Raw genomic sequence first — 19,611 nt, forward strand, 5'->3', positions numbered from 1 at the left:
ACCTGTAGATCTCTAGTGCAGGGCTACTCCCAGAGGGTTACTTATGTAAATAAAAGTTAATAATAATAATAATAATAATAATAATGAATCTCTCGAGTAGGACAGCGGGCTTTCTGTATTTCTCTAAGGCAGGTCTGAACCAAGTGGTTTACTTTTGTTTCTCTAGAGAAGCTCTGGAGTACCATGCGTCTCTAGTGCTGGGCTGCTCCACAGTGGGTTGGTTACCTGTGTATCTCTAGAGTAGGGCTTCTACTAGTGGGTTATGTAAGTATCTGGTGTAAATCTCCTACATCCACAAAACATGTACATACTAAACCATATATCTGTGTATAGGTGTTTATGCCTGTGTGTCTTGTTATATTATACATTCAGTTCTCTGTGAGCGTCCGACTGTTGTTCAACTACAAAGCTCTGAGAGCTAGCTAAAGCTTGTTAGGGCACACTGGGAAAATTAGTTCAAGTAATAGGTTATTATAAACTAAGTTTTCAGCATTTGCAGCCATGGTTCAACAGTAAAGTGCAGCTTACAATCTATTTGAGCTATGTGTTCTATTCATTTCTAGTGCTAATCACTTGACTGTAGCTCTTGGCTAATGTTGACTTTCAGTCTTTGCTGATGTTGACTGTAACTCGTGGCTAATGTTGACTATAACTCATGGTAGCAGTCTAGCTATTTTAGAAATGGTAGTGTAAATTACTGTATAGTAGGTGTTATTTTCAAGTTGTTGGTTACCATTTGTTTTGCTGTTGTGTCGTGTAGGGATCAGCCTTTAAATTGTTTAGAAAAGTAGACATTTTATATATATATATATATATATATATATATATATATATATATATATATATATATATATATTATAATATAATAAAATATATATATATTATAATATAATAAAATATATATATATTATAATATATAGTCCAGAGTGCTGTGCACTCAAAAATGGTAGGCAAATGGTAGGTGCTAACTACTGATTCATGTAACATCATTATAGTATATAGATGCTCACAAAGAGACCGAAACGTTGACAAATAAATTTAGATTTTTTTCACTTTATTACAAAGTCCCAGTGTGCATCTATATACTATAATGATATATGTATACATATATATATTCAGGTTCTTTAACTCTAGGGAAATATTGTTGACTTGAGTTATTGCATCTATTATTAACTATAATTAAAGGGATACTGTCATGGGAAAACATGTTTTTTTCAGAACACATCAGTTAATAGTGCTGCTCCAGCAGAATTCTGCACTGAAATCCTTTTCTCAAAAGAGCAAACATATTTTTTCATATTTAATTCTGAAATCTGACATGGGACTAGACATATTGCCAGTTTTCCAGCTGCCCCCAGTCATGTGACTTGTGCACTGATAAACCTCAGTCTCTTTTTACTACTATACTGCAAGTTGGAGTGATATCACCCTTCCCCCCCCCCAACAGCCTAACAACAGAACAATGGGAAGGTAACCAGATAGCGGCTCCCTAACACAAGATAACAGCTGCCTGGTAGATCTAAGAACAACACTCAATGGTAAAATCCAGGTCCCACTGTGGCACATTCAGTTACATTGAGTAGGAGAAACAACAGCCTGCCAGAAAGCAGTTCCATCCTAAAGTGCTGGCACTTTCTGAAAGCACATGACCAGGCAAAATGACCTGAGATGGCGCCTACACACCAATATTACAACTAAAACAATATACGCTTGCTGGTTCAGGAATGAAATTTTATATGGTAGAGTAAATTATTTGCAGTGTAAACAGTTTAATTTAGAAATAAAAATGACACCATAAAAATCATGACAGAATCCATTTAAGGATACTGCCAGTTGCTAGGTGCTTAAATTACCCCAATTCTCTAATTTTACAGAACAACCAACCCCAAACTATTTAAATGAAATTAGTGGAAGGCTAAATTGTGGCTATGTTTTCATATATTCCATTATGAGGAGCTGAAGAACAAACTTTGCAATGTCACACAGTGGCACAGTTAGAATACTAATTGATTTGTCCTTTGATAACCATAAACTCAAACTATATTTCATAATCATTTTTGTTTTCAAGGCAGTTGGTACTGTAACTAGATGCTGGGCAGTGTAGAATCTGGTCATGGTTTTTCCCATATTGTATGACTGACAGTTTTTTTCTAACCTTAGGGTTGTTTGTTAGGTATGTTTGCATCGATCTACAACCTTCTACCACTCTCAGATGTTTATAACTGCAAATTGTTTTCACTGAGTAAAATATATCTTTTTATTTTAAAGGACAGGGGTGTCTTACCATGGCCACCTTCCTGGAGTTTATTCAGCAGAATGAAGACCGAGATGGGGTTCGCTTCAGCTGGAATGTGTGGCCATCAAGCCGCCTGGAAGCCACAAGGATGGTGGTTCCTGTAGCTGCTCTCTTGACACCTTTAAAAGAGCGACCCGACTTACCCCCTATACAGTATGAACCTGTTCTTTGCAGCAGGACCACATGCAGAGCAGTACTTAATCCACTATGGTAAGTTTGGTTACATTCGTACTTATAGGGGTGGTTCAACTTTAAGTTAACTAGTATGTTACAGAATGGGCAGTTCTAAGCAACTTTTCAATTGGTCTTACTTTTTTTTTATTGTTTTTAAATGATTTGCCTTCTTCTTTTGATTCTTTTCAGCTTTCAAATGGGGGTCACTGACCCCATCTAAAAAAAACAAATGCTCTGGTAAGACTACAAATGTATTGTTATTGCTACTTTTTATCACTCGTCTTTCTATTCAGGCCCTCTCCTATTCGTTTGCCAGTCTCTTATGCAAATAAATGCAAGGTTGCTAGGGTTATTTGGACCCTAGCGACCAGACTGCTGAAACGTCAAACTGGGCATCTGCTGAATAAAAAGCTAAATAACTCAAAAACCACAAATTAAAACCAATCTCAGAATATCACTCCCTACATCATTCTAAAAATGAACTCAAAGGGGAATAACCCTATGACAGATTCCCACAGAGTAAGCTTCAGGACAGCTTGGTGTGACCCACTGATCAGATCATCCAAGTGCCTGGTATGGTAGTTTGAAGTTCCTGGTATGGCAGTTTGATGTGCCAGTAACTCTAGTTAAAAGATCATAGAATGCATCACCTTTAATAACTGTGTATGTATAGCAAGCTCATAGGCAACACCATCTAGTGGTGTAAACTAGTGCCTTTATAAAAAAACATAACTGCAAATACACGTTCAGAAATCACATTACAAAGTTCATATCCATGTTCGTTTTAGTTACAAAAGTGTTCCGATCGGGTCTGCATTATGATCCAATCAGATCAACCTGATTTAGCCTGTGGGTGGCCAAACTGGCCAAAGGTCTGCCTGTTTCATGGCCTTTCAAAACGAGTATATGTTACCTTTACATGTCTCTGAGTGAGATATGTTTGCCTGCCTTTGTCAACATTTTATTGGTTTATTTTTCAGCCAAGTGGATTATCGAGCAAAACTTTGGGCTTGCAACTTCTGTTACCAGCGAAATCAGGTAATAGGAAAGCAATGATTGCTGATAAGAATGTAAAGACTTCTTTGCATGTTTAACCTCCCACAATAAACCTTACAGTGTTTGCTTTCCTTATGCAGTATAGCTCAAAACTGGGGTTAGGAAATTTTGTTCTCTGCCACATAGTTACATAGTTACATACCGTAGTTAAATTAGTTTGAAAAAAGTCAAAGTCCATCAAGTTCAACCCCTCCAAATTAAAACCCAGCATCCATACACACACCCCTCTCTACTATTAATTAAATTCTGTATACCCATACCTATACTAACTATAGAGCTTAGTATCACAATAGCCTTTGATATTATGTCTGTCCAAAAAATCATCCAAGCCATTCTTATAGTCATTAAATGAATCAGCATCACAACATCACCCGGCAGTGCATTCCACAACCTCACTGTCCTGACTGTGAAGAACCCCCTACGTTGCTTCAAATGAAAGTTCTTTTCTTCTAGTCTAAAGGGGAGGCCTCTGGTACGGGGATCCTCTTTATGGGTAAAAAGGCCCCCTGTTATTTGTCTATAATGTCCTCTAATGTACTTTTAAAGTGTAATCCTGTCCCCTCGCAAGCGCATTTTTTTACAGAGAAAACAACTCCAATCTTGACAGTCTACCTTTATAATTTAAGTCTTCCATCCCTCTAACCAGTTTAGTTGCACTTAGTCTCTGTACCCTCTCCAGCTCATTTATATCCCTCAAGGACTGGAGTCCAAAACTGCATTGCATTCTCCAGATGAGGCCTCACCAGGGACCTATAAAGAGGCATAATTATGTTTTCATCCCTTGAGTTAATGCCCTTTTTTATGCAAGACAGAACTTTATTTGCATTAGTAGCCACAGAATGACACTGCCCAGAATTAGACAACTTGTTATCTACAAAAACCCCTAGATCCTTCACATTTAAGGAAACTCCCAACACACTGCCATTTAGTGTATAACTTGCATTTATATTATTTTTGCCACACCATTACTTACTTTCTTGCAGAGTTATTGGCAGATGATGGCCTACTTGCACAGGAAGGAGCTGCAATTAATAAATCTGGACTATAAAACTGCAATACAATCACAATAAACATTTTCAGCTCTTGTGCCTCATATTCTTTTTTTTTTGGGCTCTAGGTTGTATCTAGAACCCCTACTTAGAGCCTTGCTCCATCCCTTGTGTTGCAGCTTATTCAAATACATTCCATTTATTTTCTTTGATACACATAGGTCTGTGACATTTAGTTCTGTACTTTTCACTGCTGACGTAACGACAAGTTACTCCTTGTCATTTCAAAAAGAATTTATGACAGTTTGCATTAGTTTATAACATTTACCAATCCCTTTATGATTGACGACATTTCCTTAAAGGAGAACTAAAGCTTGACTAAAGAATTAGATAAGAAATGTTGTATATTATGTTTTGGGTTTCTGTACGAGCCCAAGGCAACCACAGCCCTTTAGCAGTAAAGATCTGTGTCTCCAAAGATGCCCCAGTAGCTCCCCATATTCTTTTCTGCTGATTCACTGCACATGCTCTGTGCTGCTGTCACTTACTGAGCTTAGGGACCCACTCACAATATACAGTACACATAGAATAGAAATGTCAATATAAGGCTGATTAGTAATTAATGTACATAATTACTACATAACAGCATAGAAACCAGTGCAATTATAATCAGCCCTGTAGCATCAGCTCATATTACAGACCAACCTCAATTTCTGCTTAATAATTTGCAACAACACCTAAGCTTAGCTTCTCAACAGCTGCTCAGAGCCCACTGAGCATGTGAGTGTCACAGACACTTTCCAAGATGGTGACCCCCTGTGACAAGTTTGAAGTCCTGGATCATTGCTGATATTGAGATGCTGAAACTTTAGGCTGGTGCAATACGTTCAGTATATAAAATATGGCATTTTCAGCTATATTAATTTTTAGGGTTTAGTTCTCCATTAAACATGCTGATATATAGAACATTAACAGCCAGGGTGGTCGAGTGGTGGTCCAGGCATGAACAAATAGCAGAATATCTATCCAGCTTTCTAACTATCTTACCTGCTTTTGCTAAATAAGTGTGCTGGACTCAATAAAAATATTATAGAATTCTACATGACTTTTACCTTTTCCATTCTTTTCCAGTTTCCCCCTACTTATGCAGGCATCTCAGAAATGAATCAACCTGCAGAGCTTCTGCCGCAGTTTTCCAGTATTGAGTACGTAGTTCAGGTGAGGAACTCGTTGCTTATCATCATCTTGTTTGAGACAGAAGGGTTTTTTTTTTATCTGGTTTTATTTCTCAGGGCTGGTGGGTGATGCTTTCATGCTTTGATGTTGTTTTTCTGTAATATATTTACCTATGGAATTTGATACAAGTTATCTTTTCTTTCTCTGGGTTTATTTTCATCCTGCTTCACAATACATTGGACTTGACTTTGCCTGCAAGTAATAAAATGTTCTCTTTGTCTTGGTTGGAATGCTCAGCGGGGACCTCAGATGCCATTGATCTTTTTGTACGTTGTGGACACTTGCATGGAAGATGAGGATCTTCAAGCTCTCAAAGAGTCCATGCAGATGTCCCTCAGTCTGCTGCCGCCTACTGCGCTGGTGGGGCTGATAACGTTTGGACGGATGGTTCACGTACATGAACTGGGATGTGAAGGCATCTCTAAGAGCTATGTTTTTAGAGGAAATAAAGACCTTACTGGAAAGCAAATCCAGGTAATAAGGAAGAATACGGAGAATGTAAAGTGTAATTGAGCGTTGGAGATTTTTTTTTTTTATAGTGAAATGTAGTACAGGTATGGGATCCCTTATCCAGAAACCCCATAAAGCTCCGGATTACGGAATGGCCATCTCTTATAGACTCCATTTAATCCAAATAATCAACATTTTTAAAAATTATTTCCTTTTTCTGTGTAATAATAAAACAGTAGCTTGTACTTGATCCCAACTAAGATATAATTCATTCTCCTTGGAAGCAAAACCAGTCTATTGGGTTTATTCCATGTTTACACTATTTTCTAGTAGGAGAAGAAAAGTTTAAAACTAAGTAAGCTTTGTCAGGAAGGCCTATATAAATACACCAGTAAATCCCCAAAGAACAGCTGGCCATAGATGCAAAGATCCGATCGTACGAATCGAGGATTCGTACGATATTTGGACCGTGTGTGGAGAGTCCCGGCATTTTTCGTCCGGTGGGGATCGGTCGTTTAGTCGATCGGACAGGTTAGAAAATTTCTGCTGATCTTACGATTTTCAGAGGGAGACTGTCACTAGCTTTGTCGGACGTAACTATCGTACGATGGCTGTCAGGGGCAGAACATCGGCTGATCTGTTCTAACTACTTCTGAATGGTAAGACTTTGATCTTTATGGTTAGTGGCAGGTCGGGAGATGGGAAAGTCCGATTGTACGTTGATTCGTACGATCGGATCTTTTCGTCTGTGGCCAGCTTTATGCTGCTCAGAGTCCCCTGTCAAAAGAAACACTGCATTTCTGTGTTTCTATTGTGTACACATGGACTTCTGTTTCAGTCCTCCTGTTTTCATCTTAAACCTTCAGGGCAGGGCATGAGCATGCTCAGTTTGCTCTTCTCCCCCCCCTCCCCTTTCTGCTGTAATCTGAGCCCAGAGTGAGCAGGGAGAGAGACTCAGGCAGGAAGTGATTTCACACCAAGCTAATATGGCAGCTGCTATCCTAAACAAACACAGACCGTGTCTAGAGCTGTTTACTTTGGTATGGTAAAGCATTCTAAAGAATAAATACAGTTTTATAGCTTGCACTAATGTGGCTAATCTATTGGCTATAAGCTTTCCTTATTCTTTAAGGTATGAAGATCCGATATATGGAAAACTCCAGGTCCTGAACATTCTGTATAACAGGTCCCACACCTGTACCACCAATTTTTTATCAAGGGAATCATTTTTAGTTCACAACTATTTAAAAATGTTAATGTCACACAGGGTGATTTGCTCCCAGAAAGGCAACAAATCAACTGCAATATCTTTACACTAAAAAATCTGCCGGCTCAAAATACATCAATCAAGTAATCACACAAATTTGCCTTGGAGGGAGACATAATGATTACCTGGTTTACGTGTTTTTCTTGGTGTGAAGGTAATTGAGCACCCCCCACGTGCCACCATCCTGAGCCAGCAGGGGGAAACATGTCCATACTGAACAGGGAAAAGGTACCATATGATCAATAATTGTAGTTATCTCTTCAAAGATTGATCTTTTTATGGAACATTTGATGCTGTAAATGTACAAATCAGAGCAAAGATCTATTGCATTCATTTTTAAGAAATCCAGAAATTAGGCTGGGAAAATGTGTGTAAAAGCAAAGTAAGATTTTTTTATGAAGAATTTTCAGACTTGCCTTAGCTAAACCTAAACCGTTCTGTAGCACTAAGTCAAAAATGTTTGGTAAATAACTGAAGGGATGTAAATGATAAAATCTATTAATGGAACGATTTAACTTATGGTACACATATGTTATAGTGTTTTCTGTTTGCAGTTGCAATTTGCTTTAAATTTTAACTGTAATAATATGTCTACTAGCAATTTGACATTATATAGGACCATGTTTAGGGTGTCAAAACATATACAGAACAGCACCACGGGGGGGGGACACCAGTGCTGGTTGATTTGGACTTGATGCATTTTTGAGAAGATGAACTTGCAGGTCTATAATATTTAATACTCTCTTTCAGGAAATGTTATCTCTGACAAAAGCTCCAGCTGCCCAACAAGGCCGTGGACCACAAGTTCAACAGCCTCCTCCATCCAACAGGTAAATGTAACTATCTGTCAATACATACAGGAATATATATATATTTTTTTTCAAACTGTGTGTTTATTCCTTTTAAGTGACACAGCAGGTAACAGAAAGTATATTGTATTTCAATTTATATATCATAAATAGGTATGCACCAAATCCCCTTTTTGGGACAAAAAGTCGCACGACTTCTGTCCCCACCCCTAATTTGCATTTGGTTCGGCCGGGGCAGAAGGGTTCAGCTGGGCAGAAGGATTCGGCCGAATCATAATCCTGCTGAAAAAGGCCGAATCCTGAACCAAATCCTGGATTCCCTAATCATAAATAAAAATGTTTTTATACTTTTACAATTGTCTAGTGATTCTTACAGTGTGCTGTGATTTTGACGTTTTAAACGATTAGGCCTAATTGGTCAACCTGTAACTCAGTATGGGGTTGCGGTGGGGGAAGTGTTATCTGCCTGTTGAATTTATTTAACAAGTAACTTTTATAGCGTATGTAACAGACTTTCTCTGAATCACCATATATACCATACTTTTTCAAATTTGTGGAGGTTATTGTTAAGTAATGCTGTAAGTTTATCCATTTCTATTGCCCACCATAGTTCGTTACATATTTCTTGCATAGTTGCATTTCCTTTCCATTTTTTGGTGGCCAAGCACCTATGTATGCAGAACTTGTGTTCACTGATGGTTAGTTGAGGCAGTTTATGTAACAGAAGGGAAAGCCAGGGATCTGGGGCTAAGTTGGTTATTAAAGTCTCATTTATGGTCTTCAATAGTTCAGTCCACAGTTTAATTATGGCTCAAGTCCACCACATGTGTATGTTGTCTGATATTTCAAACCTGTAGTTTGGTAACTTCTTTGTAGTTTCTTGGGAGTTTGGTACCAGTCATGATATAATAACAATTTGTATGCATTTTCATTTATACAAGTATTGATTCACGTAGTCTTCCCATTTGAGCATAGTTTTGTTTTCCCTTCTGAAATTATGGAATTAAGAAGTTTAGGGTATAGTAGATTGACTTTGTGTTTGTGTGTGAGGTTGTTGCATAGATGTTCGAAGAGAGAGGTATCCGTGTAAAAGTGTCCCAGGGTCTTTGTTGCAAAATGTTTAATTTCCTGGTATCTGTAGTGCTCTTTGAGTGCTATATGGTATTATATATAGTGCATGTGAGTGGGTTGGAGTCTCTGTATATACTGTATTTTGAATATTGTGAAATCCATGAGAGGTCCAAAAGAGAATGATGAGAAGTGCATGGCTGGTGGAAAGGCTGGGTTGTGGAACAGTGGAGTGAGTGGAGATACTCGGGCATAGGATAGACTTAGTGTTCAGGATGTAGTGCGCTGATACTCGTTACGCTCCTTCCCAAGTTCCTGAATAAAAGATATACTGTATATGGTGTAATACCCTCTTTTCAGGGGTAAATGTACATAACCGGTTCTACTCACAAAACACTCCCTTGGTTGTGTGCCTGTCGCGGGAATCGGTGCCGCATTTAAACGAAGAGCCGGCGTTCTAGTTAACTTGAAATAAAAGCTAGGATAGTGTAGTTTCGCTGAGCTTGTTTAAGGCCCTGCGGGCAATTAAACTTACCGGCCTGTATCCAAAGTCAAGCCTGTAATGTATCGCCTGTTTCTCCTCTGATCTCTGCAGCGGGTTTTAATACGGGGTCTCTGCAGGTCTCTAGGGATCGTGGCGGTGTCTCCGATAGTCAGCGTGGTCCTCGTGGTGTATGAATTATTTACCGAATAGGATAGTCTTAGTTTTGTCTGAGTATCTGATGATTAAATTAGCCGTACTTTTTTCTGTCTATTTTTGGGTCTAGCCATAACAAGTCTGCCGCCTTATGTTGAGTAGTTAGTTGGTTCTCAAGTTATAACCATCTATTGTTGCAGTTAGTAAAGTGCCATTTAGCTTTTTGGGCCAGAAGGGCTACTTTTCTATAGCTCTCCAAGTGTGGAAAAGCTAGGCCTGGACTGGTAGCAGATACGTTTGTTGATTTTGTGTCATTTGTAATGCCAAATAGAATCTAACGTCTGATTTTGAATCTTTTCTAACTTTTTTAGAGGGAGGCATAGGCAGGGCTCTAAATACCCAAAGGAGTTTAGGAAGCAGGTTCATCTTAACAGAATAAATTTGTCCCATTCAAGAGATTGGCAGCTTGTGCCATCGCTCGTGATCCTTATGTAGGGAGGCTAAAAGGGGTTGATCATTTATATACCATACCTGCTTCATTTTGGTAGAAATTCACCCTCCTAGATATTTTAGCCCTTTCTTGACCCATTTGAACTCAAAATTTATTTCTAGCAGTTTTTGAGTGGGGCTGTCTAACGTTAGGTTCATGGCTTCAGATTTTTCGGAGTTGATTTTTAAAGCCTAGTATGTGAGCAAATCGTATAAATTAGGTAATCTTGTATTCAATTTTTTTAAATTCTTACCAAGTAAAGGCAAACAGCAGAATCATGTGTAAACCGTAACTGTAAATTATGCTAGAAATACACTTTTAAAGTGATCATATAATACAGCTTTATTTTTTCTTTAGCTTTCATCTGCTTTCTCTATAGTTTTGTAAATTACTTATTTACTCCTGCTCATTTTATCTTCTTCTGTTTTCCTGTTTAAATCTAAAGGTTACTTATAGGGACACAGTTTTTCCATGACTTATAGTCATGAGTTGATTTGAGTTATATTTGTTGTGCCCAGGTTTTTACAACCCGTGCAGAATATCGACATGAATCTCACTGACCTTCTGGGAGAGCTTCAAAGGGATCCATGGCCAGTTCCTCAAGGCAAGAGGCCTCTCCGATCATCGGGAGCTGCCCTCTCCATAGCAGTTGGACTTCTTGAGGTGAATAGAAAAAACATCACTTTATTTCTGGGCGGAAGAGTTTAAAGTGACTAATTTTTCTCACTGTTCGTTTTGTAAATCTGTTTAGCTTTGTTATTAGGTCTGAATAGACCAGTTTTCTAACTTCTTTGGGTCATTTTGAGGTGGCAGTACACAGGCAAATTGGTAAAATGTACTATTTCTTATTACACTAATGGCGGTGCAAGCAGTCATAAAATTTTGTAAAAGAAATCGATCAGACAGGTTTAAAGTTTTTGTTAGGAAACAATGAAATTAGTCAGTGGATGGGACGATCAGATAATCATAGTTATGCATGCTTTTATTTTGAGGGGTTGGGTTAAATGCTAAAGTAAACAAAGGGACAGATAGCCGTTAGTTAATACATTTATGAGGGTGAAGACACACAGAGCTACTAGTAGCAGTAACTTATCAAGGCTACAAAATAAGACAAGAAGTCGGCAAGCACTCCGTATTCCACCCGTTGGATAAAACGAACAAGTTTATTTCAGCAAGTTAAAAACATCAAAATCCTGATGCGTTTCGTATTAAAGATACGTCATCATCGTGACTACATATCTTTGATACGAAACGCGTCAGGATTTTGATGTTTTTAACTTGCTGAAATAAACTTGTTCGTTTTATCCAACAAGTGGGTTACGAAGTGCTTGAATGCAATTCACCTTTAGCTACGAGTTCATGGCGATGCCCTCGAGCCACTCATCCACCTTGGTGAGTGTGTTTTCTCCCATAGCTATTATGCATGGTTGAAGTGTTTGTGAACCCAGAAGCGTGGGACCTGGGGTTTATATACCCAGGTCATCGTGGATACAGGGTGAGCATTTCTCGCATTTTGAAGAGGCTTTCGCTGTAAAATGATTATTAAAATAATTCATGTTTGAGGAATAGGATCTGGAATGTTTATCAGCAGAGGACATATGCCCTGTAAAATAGAATTTGAACCGAGCTAAATTGATTAATTTGAAGGCTACAAAATAGACAATAGTGATAATTGGCTTTGCTAAGATACTACATGCGTTTTATCAGAGCCAATTCTCAGTATTTTCGATGGCACAGTATTTTTTTGCCATTTTGTTGCCACAACATGTGTGTCTTCACCCTAAGATCGCAGCCAACACAACATCGATAACGACAAAAGTCTCCTCACATATCATTAACTATTGATGGATGAAAATCATCCGTTCGCCAATGAAATAGTCTGCTGGGGGCAACAAAATCTTTCTGTGTATGGCCTGGTTAACTTTCATTATATTCAACTTGTTGACTGTGTATTTGGAAAATTCTGGCATGACTGTTTTATTTCTGTAAATAGATAATGTGACTTAGATTGTAGTTCTAGTGAGTAAGTAAACGGAGGACTGAAACTCCACAGCATATAATAATAATAATATCAATGATCTGATGTCTGTCTGTTTTGTTTACAAGAAATCCTCTCTGTGTCTATTTATTGTTTCCTTCCCTTTAAAACAGTGCACATTCCCCAATACTGGTGCAAGCATAATGATGTTTATCGGGGGTCCAGCCAGTCAGGGTCCGGGGATGGTGGTTGGCGATGAATTAAAGACTCCTATCCGTTCTTGGCATGATATTGAAAAGGACAATGCCAAGTATGTCAAAAAGGCTACCAAAGTGAGTACTGGATGTTATTTTAGTATACATGTTGCTTGGAAAACACACAAAGCTGCTCACCATCTTGTATTCCCATTTTCTAACACATGGATATGCTGTAACTTTTTTTTTTTTTTTATGTTTGTTTAACTTTGCACCATGATCAAGTTCAAAACTTAGCAGAGTAGACTCTTAGGGACAGATTTACTAAGGGTCGAATTTCGAGGGTTAAAAAACCCTTGAATTCGACCCCTAGGAAGTAAAATCCTTCGAATTCGAATATCGAACGATTTTAAGTGATCGATCGAACGATTTTAAGTGATCGATCGAACGATTTTTATTCGATCAAAAAAAAAAGTGCTGGGGAATGTCCCCATAGCTAACATTGGTCTTCGGTAGCTTTAATCTGACAAAGTATGAAGTCGAAGTCTTTTTTTAAAGAGATAGTACTTCGATTATCGAATGGTCGAACAATTTTTACTTTGAATTGTTCAAATCATTTGATTCAAACGAATTTGACCAATTTGAGGGTCAAAGTACCCAAAAAAATACTTTAAAATTCAAATATTTTTTTATTCGAACTATTCACTTGAGCTTAGTAAATCTGCCCCTTACTGTAAGCCCTTGCATTTTATACCTGACAAGACCATTCATTGCTAAATGCTGACTGTTAGGCGTCACAATGTTAAGGTGGCCATACACTATAAGATCGGAGGTCTCCAAACGAGCAGATCTTCCCCCCCCCCGATATGTCCAACAAATGCAGGACAATAGCGGGCTAATCACATTATTTGGCCCCGGAAACCAAATGATTGGATTACAACGATGGGAATGGGCAGCGACGGGACGAGGACCGCATCAACTAGCTGATGCGGACTAAAATCGCATAGGAAAATCAAACCTACCCGATCCATAGCTGGCTAATTTTTTGCAAATTCAGTAGCTTAAATCTGCCCGTGAATGGCTGCCTTTCGCTGTAAATCTGGTAGTCTCAAATCAGATGTTGCTTGTATGATTGGTACTTACATAATTCAAACTCTACATTTTCTATCCGTGTAGCATTATGAAGCCCTTGCGCATCGTGCTGCTGCCTCTGGCCATGTAATTGACATCTATGCCTGTGCATTGGACCAGACTGGGCTCCTGGAAATGAAATGCTGTCCGAACAATACAGGGTAACTATTCATTTATATCAACAGCTGAATTATTATTCAGTGAAACATCACTCTCATATATTAAAGGGATTCTGTCATTATTTTTTTTATTGTGTGGTTTTTATTTCTAAATTACACTGTTTACACTGCAAATAATTCGCTCTATAATATAAAATTTTATTCCTGAACCAGCAAGTGTATTTTTTTTAGTTGTAATATTGGTGTGTAGGTGCATCTCAGGTCATTTTGCCTGGTCATGAGCCAGCACTTCATGATGTAACTGCTCTCAGGCAGGCTGTTGTTTCTCCTACTCAGGGGCAGATTTATCAAAGGTCGAGGTGAATTTTCGAATGAAAAAAACTCGAATTTTGAGCTATTTTTTGTGTACTTTGACTAGGGAATCGTCCAAATTCGATTCAGATTTGAAAAAAATTAGAAAATTCAAATATCAAAATTTATCATGTACTGTCTCTTTAAAAATTTGACTTCGACCATTCACAAACTAAAACCGACAGAATTGGTGTTTTAGCCTATGAGGGACCTCCTAGAACCCATTTGGAGGCAATTGGTGGACTTCGACTTAATTTCGGTTGGTCCTTTTGAATTTGAATTTCGAAGTTTTTTCAATTCGAAATTTGACTCTTTATAAATATACCCCTCACTGTAACTGAATTTGTCACAGTGGGACCTGGATTTTACTATTGAGTGCTGTGTCTAGAGCTACCAGGGATCTGTTATCTTGTGTTAAGGTGGCCATACACGGGCAGATAAAGCTGCCGATATCGGTCGTTTGGACCGATTTGACAGCTTATCTGCCCGTGTATGGGGGCTTCCGACGGGTCTTCCCGATCGATATCTGGCCGCGATATCGATCGGGAAGGTTGGATTTTTAACCGACCGACCCGTCGGAGCACCTTGGCGCATCGTAATTCGATCGTTCAGCCATACGGCCGAACATTCGAATTACCCCCGATATAGCCATGCAGTTAGTGGCATATCGGGGAAAGATCCACTCGTTTCGCAATGTCGCCAAACGAGCAGATCTTTGAGTCTATGGCCACCTTTAGGGAGCTGCTATCTGGTTACTTTCCCATTGTTCTGTTGTTAGGCTGCTGGGGGGGGGGTGATATCACTCCAACTTGCAGTACAGTAGTAAAGAGTGACTGAAGTTTATCAGAGCACAAGTCACTTAACTGGGGGCAGCTGGGAAACTGACAATATGTCTAGCCCCATGTCAAATTTCAAAATTAAATGTAAAGAAATCTGTTTGCTCTTTTGAGAAATGGATTTCAGTGCAGAATTCTGCAGGAGCAGCACTATTAACTGATGAATTTGAAAAAAAACAAAACATGTTTTCCCATGACCGTATCCCTTTAAGTGATCAGACCTTATCTAACATCTGGCTAATTTTATGTATTGCTCACATGAGATATGATTATACCTCGGTATTAATCCATGGTTTAAAAGTGTTAACACTGAATGAGAGCAGAACATCTGTATATGGTTTGTTTTTTATATCAATCAGTTAGAATATGTTTATATGCACTACTGCTTCTGGCTTAAAGAGAAATATGTTTGAGTTAATAAGTGTCACCAACAGAACTGGTGCAATGGGTGTCTTGTTTAATGAGACTTGTATCCGTTGCTAGGAAACCTTTCTGATATCACGGTTACAGCAGGCTAACCAATAATTTCACGGGTTAACAAGCTTATACAGTAGCACGGGGCGAATGTTTGTCTTGAACCAGTAACCCATACCTGCCAATCAAGAATTAGCTTTTAATAGTGTTGTGAAGGCAAAAAAATAATTAATTCCTCTGTATTACTGGATCGCAGCAAGCCTTTTTTTTTTGCTGTGATTGTAGCAAAACCTGGATTAACCTCAACATTTCAGTACCTTATTTCAAATGATGGGGTTTATTTTCAGAATGATGTTCTGGTGCTGCCATTTGCTAAACCTTAACTCTTTACTTTGAATCTATGGGTGTTTTGACTGTAGTCACACCAAGTAGCATTGGTACCCAAGGCTATATTACTTGGCCGGCATTCTGTGTGCCCACTTACCATCCTTCTCCCCCCCACTTCTTGGTCTACATGGCCCCTGGCTATTGTTACCCTCCCCAATCAACCCCCTATCCATTGTGCCCAAGGCATTTGCTTAACGCACTTCATAGAAGCAAATCAGAGTTTTCTATTGTATTTATTAGTCACTGATTTACAAACACTGGTTGCTTATATGCTCCTGTTTCTTGTTTAGTGCAACAAGATACTTTTATTTTGCAGCTCTAATTTCATTTTTTTTGTACAGTGGTTACATGGTGATGGGTGATGCCTTCAATACATCTCTCTTCAAACAGACCTTCCAAAGAGTTTTTACCAAAGAGACACAGGGCAATTTCAAGATGGCTTTTGGTGGTACCCTAGAAATCAAGGTAAGCACTTAAAGTAAAACTAAACCCCCAAACAATGTAGGTCTCTATTAAAAGATACTGAGTAAAACAGCTCATATGTAAAACCCTGCTTCATGTAAATGAACCATAATCATAATAATATACTTTTTTAGTAGTATGTGCCATTGGGTAATCATAAATAGAAAATTGCCATTTTAAAAAAATAAGGGCCGCCCCCTGAGATCGTAAGATTCACTGTGCACACATACAAACCACATGTAAGGTCACATGAGCCAATTAACAGACAGAGTTGTGCCTTTTGCTTCCTCACTTCTTCCTGTTACAGTTAGTGTTGTAGTATTTCTGGTCAGGTGATCTCTGAGGCAGCACAGATAGAGTCATGAAATGGTGGTTCAAGGCAAGAGATGTAAAAGGGCAATATTTATGTAAATATATATTCCAGTTTGGTAAGATTCTTTAATATGTCATTCAATTTGATATAAACTATCTGTTGCTTAAGTATTCATTTTGGGGGTATAGTTTTCCTTTAAACAAGGTAATACTATTTGGATTGGCTTCCTGAACCTTTTGACTGTTCCACACTAACCTCACCATTCGCACCCCTCCAACTGGGCCTTCCCAGCCATTACTTTTTAAGGACATGGTTCTTTTGCCCCAGTTCCATCTCTTAAGTTTTAGTCCTAAATGTGGAAGAAATTGGAATGTCTGTTCAGGAATACTTTTCAGTCTTTTGGGCATTGCTGGTCTTTGCTTGTGATGGAGGATAAAATAGTTGCAAATTGAAAGGAGAGTCCAGGGCACACTCTAGGCTAAAGTGAAATTGCATAGTTCTTTTACTTTCCATTTTGTAAACTAGGAAATGTGAAATGAATCTATATAAATCATGACATAGTTCACACCCAGTGAAGGGTACACTGTGGACTATTTATTTGTACTTGTTTTGTATTGTATTGAGTCTCACACTGTTCTGTTTTCTTATTTATGATGAAGACATCGAGAGAGTTAAAGATATCTGGTGCCATTGGGCCGTGTGTATCCCTGAATGCCAAAGGTCCATGTGTTTCTGAAAATGTAAGTGTTGTTCCAGAAAATATTTTGACATATAGTAAATACTACAGGCTTTAGGGCTAGGCCACACGGGAAGAATTCAGGGAGATTGGTCGCCTGGCGACTAATCGCCACGTCTTTGAGGCGTCTAATCTCCCTGAATGGCTTGCTGGTATCTCGCACCTGCTAGCGCTAAAGTCGCCTGCGCCTATTCACACGCGGCGATACGTTTTTCAAAGTCGCTCGAAATTGCTGCGTGTGAATATGCGCAGGCGACTTTAGCGCTAGCGCGTGCGAGATACCAGCAAGCCATTCAGGGAGATTAGTATATAAGTTATTCATTGTAGAGGAAACAAAGAAGACTAATTTAATTTAGTTCTAATCGTATTACAGGTACTGATATTATTTGTCATTCAAAAGTTATCTTCACTGGTTTTATGTTGGGTATTTTTCTTTATATTTATGGACTTTTCTTTATGAAATAATACTATCACAGAGCACAATTTCAGAAAAGGATTTGTTATTTATTAAAATTAGGTCATTGTTTTAAAGGCACCTGTTCTAGCCCCCTTGGTGCTCCAACCTTGGGTCAGGGCCCATCTTAGCTTACAACTAGGGTTACATATAGGAAAATATTGATGTATCAGTCACTCAGCCAAGGTTTCAAGAATATATGGGACAAGAATTTTCACTGCAGATCTCACAGTATTTAACTGTAATTACGTTTGTGATTCAGGCGTATATAGGAGTGCAAAATGCCCTATCTTCAAATCTCACCTAACTAGTATTGAGGCTGAGCCTCCTGCTACTGCTTCAAGCCCCTTTAGGGGGAAGCCCACAGTTTGGGAACCACTGGTTAAGGCAGATAAATGCATTTTAATAGACATAACTGCTTATGTGAAAAGATGCCATTCTATGAGTAAATTATGCTTCCCGGAACTGGAGTGCCTTCAATGTAGTTAATATTCTTTATTCAGCTCTACATGTTTCGGACAACATGGTCCTTACAAAAGTAATATGCACCGGAGGAAGGACCGCGTTGTCCGAAACATGTAGTGCTGAATAAAGAATATTAACTACATTGAAGGCTCTCCAGTTCCTCAATGGAGAAATATATTCTATTAATTATTTCATTTTTGATCTATACTTATGAATAATATTAGGAAAATTATCAAGCAATGTCTTCTGGCATTTCTGATGTATAGTTGCCTGTACTGAATTTCTTAGCATAGTCATGCAATAGGCCAGCTCCCACTCATTTATGTTTCATATGTACATATTTTACATTTACACATGGACTTATTTTGCCATTTAATTTATTACGTAGCTCAGGTCACTTTATGGCAGGGGTCCCCAACCTTTTTTTACCTGTGAGCAACATTCAGATGTAAAAGGATTTGGGGAGAAATGCAAGCATTAAAAAAGTCCCAAGTAAGGGCTCTGATTGGCTGTTTGGTTGCCCCTATGTGGACTTTCAACCTACAGGAAGATAATTTTAGTAGTATTTCTGATTTTTATGCAACCAAAACTTGCCTACAAGTCAGTAATTTAAAAATAAGCACCTGCATTGAGGCCATGGGGAGCAACATCCAAGGGGTCGGAGAGCAACATGTTGTTTATGAGCAACTGGTTGGGGACCGCTGCTTTATGGACAAGCACTTTATCCCAGAAGAACAAGATGGGATCAGAAAATGAAAACAAGCTCTGCATGGCAGGATACAGTAACCTGCTGTATCTTATAATTTAGCATGTTCTGTTCATAAAAGATCTAGGATCGTGAAATGTTATGATACTGATGCTCGGTTTCTAAACTATTCCCGCACCGCTAAAGTGGCAATTAAGCAGTAAAAGTGTTTATGAAGCCATGTGAGTTTGTTCAGCCAGTAAAGGTCTCCATTTATCTTTATTTTATGTTTTCAGCTGACATGATAATATTTTACAGCCTGATGAGTAAAAAGCTTTATTACAGTAATCCTAGGAAACACAAATATTCTGCACTGCTGAATGGTGTTTATATTTTAGGATGTCTTTCTAATTATTCTTACTATAATTTTGTCATCCTAAATCACAGGAGATCGGTACAGGTGGCACCTGCCAGTGGAAAATCTGTGGGATCAACCCTTGCACAACCCTGGCTGTTTACTTTGAGGTTGTCAATCAGGTAAATTCAAATGCTGAGAAATTAGAAAACTATAATTTTTTTTCTCTGTTGTTTTAAACTAGCATGCTTAACTACTA

General features: G+C 38.5%; 2 protein-coding genes across 2 annotated transcripts in view; one reads left to right on the forward strand and one right to left on the reverse strand.

Moving 5' to 3' along the window:
- The window catches only part of LOC108700312, a 782,191-nt gene that overhangs the window by 726,311 nt on the left and 36,269 nt on the right, over positions 1 to 19,611 (reverse strand). The window lies entirely within an intron of this gene.
- The window catches only part of LOC108700309 (protein transport protein Sec23A), a 71,512-nt gene that overhangs the window by 3,161 nt on the left and 48,740 nt on the right, over positions 1 to 19,611 (forward strand). The window contains exons 2-12 of the mRNA XM_018233395.2: positions 2,269 to 2,506; positions 3,451 to 3,508; positions 5,647 to 5,733; positions 5,989 to 6,225; positions 8,219 to 8,298; positions 10,991 to 11,135; positions 12,624 to 12,782; positions 13,821 to 13,936; positions 16,224 to 16,347; positions 17,317 to 17,397; positions 19,445 to 19,534. Coding sequence (XP_018088884.1) covers positions 2,286 to 2,506; positions 3,451 to 3,508; positions 5,647 to 5,733; positions 5,989 to 6,225; positions 8,219 to 8,298; positions 10,991 to 11,135; positions 12,624 to 12,782; positions 13,821 to 13,936; positions 16,224 to 16,347; positions 17,317 to 17,397; positions 19,445 to 19,534 — 1,398 coding nt within the window. The 5' untranslated portion in view covers positions 2,269 to 2,285. The remainder of the gene's footprint in view (positions 1 to 2,268; positions 2,507 to 3,450; positions 3,509 to 5,646; positions 5,734 to 5,988; positions 6,226 to 8,218; positions 8,299 to 10,990; positions 11,136 to 12,623; positions 12,783 to 13,820; positions 13,937 to 16,223; positions 16,348 to 17,316; positions 17,398 to 19,444; positions 19,535 to 19,611) is intronic.

Source organism: Xenopus laevis, chromosome 8S (genome assembly GCF_017654675.1).
Source record: "Xenopus laevis strain J_2021 chromosome 8S, Xenopus_laevis_v10.1, whole genome shotgun sequence".
Taxonomy (NCBI): Eukaryota; Metazoa; Chordata; class Amphibia; order Anura; family Pipidae; genus Xenopus; species Xenopus laevis.